General features: G+C 46.1%; 2 protein-coding genes across 2 annotated transcripts; both read right to left on the bottom strand.

The window, feature by feature from the left end:
• Positions 1-2,293: 2,293 nt before the first annotated feature.
• ATNIH1004_009400 (uncharacterized protein) lies at positions 2,294-3,859 on the bottom strand (the record flags this gene model as incomplete). Its single annotated transcript, XM_033573992.1, has 1 exon — positions 2,294-3,859. One exon carries the CDS (start codon positions 3,857-3,859, stop codon positions 2,294-2,296), a length of 1,566 nt encoding a protein of 521 aa, XP_033424544.1.
• A 1,031-nt stretch (positions 3,860-4,890) lies between these two features.
• On the bottom strand, positions 4,891-5,262 carry ATNIH1004_009399 (uncharacterized protein; the record flags this gene model as incomplete). The annotated part of the gene is made up of 1 exon (XM_033573991.1): positions 4,891-5,262. The coding sequence occupies one exon, from the start codon at positions 5,260-5,262 to the stop codon at positions 4,891-4,893; it is 372 nt and encodes a 123-aa protein (XP_033424543.1).
• Between the last annotated feature and the right edge of the window lie 4,032 nt (positions 5,263-9,294).

Below are 9,294 nucleotides of genomic sequence, written 5' to 3'. Positions count from 1 at the left end.
TCCAATAATGGATATAGTTACTTTGACAGGAAACAGTGACTCTGTATTGTCGACAACCACAAATGGCTCGCTTATAGGATCTGATCACAATAGTTCTCACGTCAGCCACTCTGTCCATCATCTCTGGCCTGACAGATCTCTTACCTAGAGAAAAAGCAGGAAAGGCTGGCCCATTTTTATCTGATAGCTTTTTTTCTTCTGAACGACAGAGGTCACAGTGCTTGATATGTGTGGCTGTCCGCTTTTCCGAGCTCTCAGCTGGCGCGCTGTGTTTCCACCTTCTAAAAACCCGCTCAAGGAAATCCTCGTCCTTATCTACGTCCTCTTCACCGAGATATCTGAGAGCTTGACTATCACGCGCTCCACTCTGAGAAATGTGATCAACAACTAGTCCAGCATCATCGAGTGCTTTGGATATAGTAGAAGTTAGCAACGCCAGGTCATGACGAACTGTGATTGATCCGGATGTAATAGAATGAGAAACCAGGGATGGTCTCGGGGAGAGTATGGAAAATGTCCTCTCGATAGTCGATATGCAAGACTGGCAGTGAAGATTTGAAATTAGGAATGTATTGACACAGGTTTCCGAACTCGGTGTAGACTTCATTTTCGAGAGAGCTATTTCGCAGTGACTCAACGAGCTGCGTATCAGGTTTAAGCACGAATGAGTATCGGTAAATAAGTCTATACTACCTGACAGTTCACCAAATTTGATTTCCTATCCAGAAGCTTTCTTTTCAAGGACCTTAATAGTTTTGCCACAGGCACTCAGGACTCATCTTGGACATATATGTTGCGGCAGGGAAGATTGCAGATTTGAAGTTCAGCATCCAGAGCACGTTTGAGCAGATTACTTATTCACTGGCCAATCAGATCGTAATATTCGCAGAACATGTGATGTGAAACCGTGTGGCAGTGGACAGATGAATCGTTGATTGGCCTCTTAAAAACAGCACTTCATCATCCCACGCCGCGTATAGCGCCGAATGATACACAGGTGCCATACAGTACATTGTTATCTTACATTTCAGTATCGAGGCTCAAATCAGGTAACTATAGAGCTTCATATTACGAAATAAATTCCGTATAGAATCAGATTGTTTCCAATCAATCTGATATTCATCTTGTATATCATCTTGTATATTCAGATCTACAGACAAGAGTAATAAGCTAATAACAACTTAATCTTCCTGTGATGATATGTACTTGACTCCGTTCCAAAACCCAATTCCCGAATAGGTTAGCGGACATCACGTGGTACTTAGAGCTTGTCCGCGAGGACAACTCTTTTCAATTCAGGGGGCTCCAGGTTCAGGGAGCAGACTAGTTATTGTCAGAATAAACTAGTCCATATTGGGACATCATGTGAAATATATACCCAATATCTCTCATAGAGGGGTTGGGCAGACAATCCTTCTGAATACAATCACTTCAGACCCCGCAGAAAACGAACAGTTATCCAGATGGGTGACTAAGTGAGACCACGTGATCATACCGAATACGGTAGGTCCGAATCATGCGTCGCGAAGAGGCCCTGTTAGGGACCTACCATATTCGGTATGGTCACGTGGCCTCACTTAGTCACCCATCTAAATAAGTTAGTCAGCTCACCCGATCTCCTGAATTGAAGAGAATTGTGCCTCGCGAACAGGCCCGTTGCATCACGTGATGACAGCGCCGGGAGCATAGGCGCGGGTGCCACACAAAGTGTGGCTTGTTTGGTCCGGCCCCAGAAAGATGCGTCCATGTTTCGACTAAAGGGTAGTGTGATCCCTCTGTTGACGGAAGGGGAAGGTGAGCATGGCGGAGAATGAGTAAGCTGCATGGAGGGCTAGACAGATCATGCTTGAGGAGTAAACTAGAGACCAGAGGAGGGATTTCATTTAGTACTTAATATTAGCACATACCGGTAACTGATTGTCTACACTCCTCATAGAGGGGTTGGGCCGACAATCCCTCTGAATACAATCACTTCAGACCCCCCCCAATATAGGCTAACACTTCCACCGTAAAGGCTACACTATATCCTGGCTGTTGAAGAAGTGGTATTCGGACCGATTCCTCCCTAGCGCCTTGGCTACGCACAATGGTGTCAACCCCCCGAATCCTCTATACCAGAGAAGAATAGAAAGTGTGGCATCTAGATGAGACGTTGAACATATATCTAGTTGAATATATACGCTCCTTAGTAGGCTACGTGCGTGTAGCTGGTATAGCTTCTCCTACCCTATTCCCTATTTCCCCTGTGCACCGTGAACCCTGTCAAGGTTTTCACAACACTGGCTATACTCGATCAATGACCCTCTCCATGTAACCAAACCCCAACAAACCTGACGATCTCATCCCATGCCTCGACAATACCCTTTGGCGGAAGACCAGGCGGATAATTATCTGTCGTTGCCCCATTCAGCTCCCAGTGGTGAACAGCACCGCGGATACCATCCCATACCTCATCTGCAGACAGATCAATCAAGATAACCGGCTCATCATCTGTCGAGGGTCGAAGGGGCAACCCCTCCGCGAGAGGTGTCACGTCGCGCCAGGGATCCGCCAACCCGCCGATCATAGCCACACGAGGGTACGAGAAGTGCAAGCCACCGTATCTGTTGATGCGCTCTACGTCGGGAGGGGACTTGATGCCGAGTAACGGGCAGGTGCTTGCCTGCGTGGCTACGTCGATGAGGCGTGAGACTAGTGGCCGTATGTGACTGGGGGTTCCTGCTCCTGTGTAGTAATTGCCCCATTCCGTGCAGAGTTGGTAGAACCAGCTGTACCCTTTAGATAGATGGAGATCTCCTTTATTGTGTGTGGTACCAGAGCTTGGAGATGGTGTGGTAGATGAAGAAGAAGAATCAAACTTGAATATAGTATGGTTGTAATAGCCAGCTTGGTTCAACATGCCGGTCACAAAGCGGTCGTCGGATGCGTTATACCCCGCTATGGTGATGATTTCCTTTATAGAGGCCTCAGCCAGACTTGTTTCAGGATAAAGTAGATCGGAACTGGTGATATTATCACAATATTCACGGAAAATGGGTGCCCCAATGGCCGGGTCCCAGTTACGGTTCTGGAATGAGCCAACGACTCCGGATACCTGGAGGGCAAAAGTGCGACTGGGTAGGTCGGGAGAGGCGCCGATGGATGTCTTGAGTTGTTGGCTAAGGGTCTGGTTGTCTTCGTGATTAATGAGGATGTGGTCGATAATATCGACGAAATCCTGCGTGGCTTTAATGCAGTTAGGGGGGCCGTAATGGCGGATTGGCTCGTAATATTTCCAGTAGTCCACGACAGCAGCGGTGGTGCCAGAAGATGAGATAGCCCCATAATAGATGTCCGGATACAGTTTGCGAAGAAAGGACACAAAGCCCCCTGCATAGGAGACGCCATATGCGATCCAGGGAGTTCCGCTCTGAGCTGTCAGGTTGACCTGTTCCAGTCCCGGGAGGGTGATGTGCGACGCGAAATATGCATAGTCGGCCATGGCCTGCTCTGTGGTCAGGAAGCGGAGACTCTCTGGGGTAATCTCATTCACAGGGAAGCTGGTGCCATAGTATCGATGCTCGAGGATCACTCCAATACCATTGTACGTCTTTACCAGCTTAGAGAAAATTCCGTGGGAAAGTATAGGGAGCAGCAGTGAGGCATCATCCTCCCCCCCAGCAAGAAGAAAGATAGGACCACCCTCTTTATAATGGCTGGCGTCGAACCAGTAGCGGAGGTTAAAGAAGTCGTTGGTGTGTGGCTCGTATCGCGACTCGTTGTGGAAATGGTCCACGGGCACGGAGAAGTTATACGCGGGATAGGAGGCAACCAGAGGCACCAGACCCAAGGTCAGCGTGATTAAGGATAAACACTTCATGGTCTGGATAGGATGAGGTATTGTATGTCAGATGAATGCGCAGGACGTGTACGTTGGACTATAAGTATTAATCCTGACTTCAATGGTTCGTCATTCTCCAATGGAAAGGCTCTCTCCTCCATGATGACGATTGTGCTGTGTTAGAGGACCGAGACAGGTCCCCTAGGATGGATCTGTCTCACTTGCCGTGTAATGTCCATAGTGAATGGCTGGTAGGTATCTGCTGGAAGGGGTTTAAGGTGAGTCGGACGTCGGGAATATATACCGTCCGACTTGACTTGTGTTAGGGCTAGGAGCTTGTCCAGCGGGGCGATGTCTGAGACACTATACGCAGATCATTACTTTTTTACCATCATATATATGGAAATTGAATGGGAGATGCTATGAAAATATCTCAAAGTAACTGCATCAGCTGAATAACATGTTCAATATAGAAGTACTTCCCAGATCATACACTCCAATATGAGGGCCTGCATTGCGGGCGAACCCAGAAGGCTTTCCACAGAATATATACTTCTCTCTTTAACAAACAATATTTCTCTTTTATTACCTTTTGTTTTTAATTGGCTATTTTTCATAAGCAGTTCAATATTAAATGTACTCGAAGGATCACAAAATCAGAAATCAACAGGGACAACATATTCCAAACGTGTATATTTAATTTCAACCATACTAAAACTTACCTATATATCTGGCGATTCTTTAGTCCCTCTATGCACCTCATAGATACAGATACTAAATTTACATAACATATAATATCTATTGAACGAAATCTGTTCTAAGAAATAATTAGGAATGTTTGACAGAGAAATGTCTTCTCGTACTGACAGCTCTGATTTATATTATATTTAGAATACTACAACACCTGTGTTGCCCTAAACTATATATCTCATCCACCATTGACTGGAACCCCTATATTTGATGCTACTATGCCTATACGCCTATACTACATTATCTCTATTACCTCTAACACCACATTTACCCCAAGCACACTGCCTATCTAATTATAAAATTTTACCACCAGCAGTAGGTTAATATAGCATATATACAGGAATATAATCTAGCTCGACAACTTGGCCAGATCCTGCCGACGGATCCTTCTGGTGGATTCGAAGAAAGTGTGACGACATTGGACGCGCTTTCCAGGCGAAATCACTATCCTCCCGGTCGAAGAGGCTCTCCATGCGGCGAAGACCACGAGACCTAGATTCATGCACTGGTCCGACGGCACTCGGCTCGAGAATGGGCACAGCGGAGAGGGTATTGCATGTCAGAACCCACGAGGCGAGCGGCAGATACGGGGGATTTCTCTCGGCAAGGGAAAGGAGGTTTTGACGCGGAACTGATAGGACCTTGCGGAGCTCCAGAGTTGGCCAAGCGGATTCGAGGACGAGGACTGTCATTGTTCTCCTCGACTTGCAGTCCGCACTCCATAGACTACGACACTGGGACCCGGACCCGGCCAGTCTGGCGAGACAAGGACACGAGCTACTGAAGCTCTCACGGCACAGAACAGATTGGCTGGCCAAAGCATTGGCCAAGAAATTCAGTGCGTAGCAAAGTACAGTACATATGGTGTGAGTTCCACATAGTAGATACTTGATAAGGACGCTGAACTTGAATATAATAATAATTCAGATGGCCCAGTCAGAGGACTACGATACCGTCAAGAATAAAGTTAACTACCACGATTGTCACAAGGAAGCCTTAGGAGAGTGCATCCGCTTTGGCGTGGAACTAGCACGGGTCCAACAAATACTCTAGAGTCATCTGGACCCCAAAATTTTGGACTGTTGCCGCTGTTCTCGCCGAAACACGGTCTTTCAACTCGGCAGTTAACCGGCAAAGCCCAATTTGGTGTGATGCGCTCCTTCTGCTTACCCAGGCTACTCACTGCCTCGTTTCGTTCCTAAACCCAAGCCACTTGATCGTTCCCCAAGTTGTCTTATGAAAATTGGCACTGGCGTGTTATAATTTGGAATCGGGTCAGATATACCACCGCTACAGTGTCATATCGGGGTAAAGGATACGGGGCTTTCTCTGGTCTGGGCCAACGCACTGGAGTGACGATGAGATAGCAGGTGGTTGAATAAATTCAAGATCTAGAGCTGATGTAAAGGTCTGTTGGCTGCTGGATAGCTCTAGGGTGAATAGTGTTAGGTCGTCAGATTAAAGGTAGGGTAGGTTATCTGGGGCATCGCCCTCATATATCGATGACAAATATAGATCGGATTATTGAGACATGATTGAAGTAAAGGTGATAATACACCTTTAGAGGAGCAGAGTAAGAGACTTACCTCTCGCGACCGAGAAACTTAGGCAATAAATATGGAATGCTTCGCTACCCGGAATAATGAACAAGCAGATTTGAAACATCAAAAAGCAACCCACAATCTCTCGTTTCTCTATTACTAGTGGCTTATTTTGATAACAGACCGCGGGCTGTCTGTTTCCACGGGATGTTAGGCATCCCCTTATTTCTATAGGAATTTTGTGAGGACCTAGGTCCGGCTGCGTGAAGATGCTGAGCTTTACCACTACCCGACAGACAAAAAGGCGCAAATCGATGACTATCTGCTCATCCAGCTCAACGTACTATATACGTTCAAGATCGTATCTGTGACAAATTTCCACTTTCACAGCTCAGATGAGAGAATTAGCCTAACCATGTAAACAGATAAAGATATAAACTAGTGTATATGTAATATAAAAGTCGCCTTTATATATATAACCTATCCTATAGATCCTACGGGTTCAACCCCTGACACTTGATAACCAAATACCAAACGTATTCGAGCCTTACTATTCTGAATAAACAGACATTTTCGTATCTTAGTTAAGATACAAGAAAGGTTTTCTAAATTTCATTAGGATTGCGGTTGAATGGCTTTATCAATTCCCGTAATATCTATAACATATACCCGTATTAATTTTACTGAGTCAGAATTTTATCCATCCGTTTTAGGAAATTTATGCAAAATGGGTTCTTGGAGGACCGCGGTTATGCCTGCCCGTCCCAAACCAGCGGGTTCACGGGTTTTGGTTTTGGGGCAGCACCTTGCAACCCGCGGACAGATTTTGCCAAGGTTTACTTGCAGCGGATGCTGTGTCCCTTTCCTCGGTTAAAGCCTGGCCGTGGAACGAAATCGTAAAATGCCCTCTTCACATCATGCTCCGATAGCCATGTTGTATTTGGTACATTCCTCACTCTTCTACCAAAGCCGCATCTGACTCTGTGTTCGTCGGTTGTGAGCCAATGCCTTCAACAACAACCTTCAATAACTTCTCCGTACGTGGGCGTCTCTTCTTGTCATACACTATAAGAGCATCCTGAATATCTTTCGCCATTGGCTTCTCTGTCATCGACGACCCTAAAACCCTGCCGAAACGCAAGAAGTAGGGAGTAACCGTCCTCGATGGCTAATGGCCCTCCAGCAGCAAAGGGGAAGTTACCTCCTTGAGAATGTGCGACATCACCGAGCAATGCCACTCGTGAGATAAGGACGAAGGTCGAAAAAGGCTCGCTCACGAAATTGAGGTATGCCCGTTTGTGAGGGGGTTTTGTCGATCTGGGCTGGGCAACCTGATTCCAGTCCTAAGTTTGGTTAAGAAGATATGGGTGGATTCTGTGCGAAATGAATACTTACCATGTGTCACTGCCGGAGGTAATTGACATTCCCCTCTTGATCCCACTGGATGTCTTCGGCTTTCCCTCTCCATCCATCCACGGGAATATCAAAATTGGCGACAGTTGTATATTGGTTTTTCCCTACTTCGCTGTCAGCTACGTATACTTCTAGGGTTATATAGTACCTAGTCGAGAGGCAAAGAAGTTCTCCTTTGGTCCCCACTACAATCATGCTATCAGACACGAGTCTTGGAAACTCAGTAGGATTATACCAATGCGTGGTGTCCAGCGGCAAACCTAGTATATCTGTGGCAAGACTAGCGTAGAGCGGAGGAAGATGCCCGCGGTAGCAAATAATCGATGACTTGGAACAAATAACTTCTTCACTTTCTACTACTAGTTTAGCTATTCGCCCTTTTGGGAGTTGGAACAACGTACCGAGTGGATTCCATCCTACCGATTAGAACGTCGCCTTTCGCTGACGTCCTATCTGCAAAGTGAATGATTACCTGGCCGTTGGAGGCTTCCCCAGAAATTGTCATCTTGTTTAATAAATACTTCTCTAGAACGTGCTCCAATCGTGCCGCATACTGGTGGCCTCGATGGAACCTAGCGGTCTGGTGTTGACGCAATGGGACGTCGACGAAATGATGTTGACGAATGATATTTTTTGATTTTACACGTCGTAGAGTCAAGGTTATTATCTGCGATGAGAGGGACAAAGAATTGTCTCAGTTGATACCTCTAGGTCATGAGAACAGCGGACGGACTGCGGAAGCAACATCCTCGTCAAGAACATTGAGTACACCGAGCCGTTCGAGCGCGCGAAGCCCCTTGTATATGGCAAGCGATCCGCCAACATGCACACATACATTAAGTTATAACATTACAACGAGGGACATGGTGTAATATCAAACACCAACCTCTCGCAGCTCCGTCGCTTGTTCGAACAACTCAACATTGATATACGGAAGCTGTGTCAATGCAACTGGTGCTGAAAGACCAGCAATTCCCCCTCCGGAAATAATAATCTTGAGCTGTGCGTCCGACGTCCTCTCTAGCACTGAACAGACAATCCGACATAATCCATCCGTAGTACCATTACATTTTACAGTCTTGCAGGACCCCGATAAGCTAGAGGTAATGCCGTCGACAGTTGTCTCTGGCCCTTATCTCTTACCAGTTTTCTGCACTGTGCAGAGCAAGGAGCTGTGTGTGATTGTTTCCAGCCAGCCTTTGTTAGGCTGACATAAATGCCAACGAAGAGCAAATTCGATAAAGTATTGGTTCCTTAGCGATTCTATATTACATGAAGTGACCTTGCTTTTGCTGCTATGATAAACACACTCAGATGTTTTGATATTGGGGGTTAGGGTATTTTAAAATCCAGCTATTCTAGGAGGAGCTTTGGCCACCAAAGTAATATCTCCTCAGAGGACTCTTGTAGGCCTTTGCATAAAGTCAGAGTTCGCAGGACGAAAAATATTACCATTTACACAATAAACTGCGACCTAGTGTGTCCAACTGAGCCTTCAACATTCTCCAGGAAGCATGAACTTCCGTAGTTAAATGTTATAATGACGAATAAATAGGCTATTCCTTACTTGAGTATCACTCTCCATTTATGGAAAGAGCCATACTGAAAACCAGAACTATGGCATGTTGATGGCTGTATCTCACTTCCCCAAGAACTTGGAAGGCACAAGTTTTCGACTGAGAAACAACGGTGCCGTACCATGACCCAAAGCTCCGAAACTGAGGCAGCAGCATTTCTAGACAAAAAAAAAAAAAAAAGGGAGTCATATTA

Source organism: Aspergillus tanneri (assembly GCF_003426965.1).
Source record: "Aspergillus tanneri strain NIH1004 chromosome Unknown AapTan_6_pilon_pilon_pilon, whole genome shotgun sequence".
NCBI classification, from domain to species: Eukaryota; Fungi; Ascomycota; class Eurotiomycetes; order Eurotiales; family Aspergillaceae; genus Aspergillus; species Aspergillus tanneri.
Note: the sequence above shows the minus strand (reverse complement) of the source record. Positions and strands in the feature narration are given on the sequence as shown.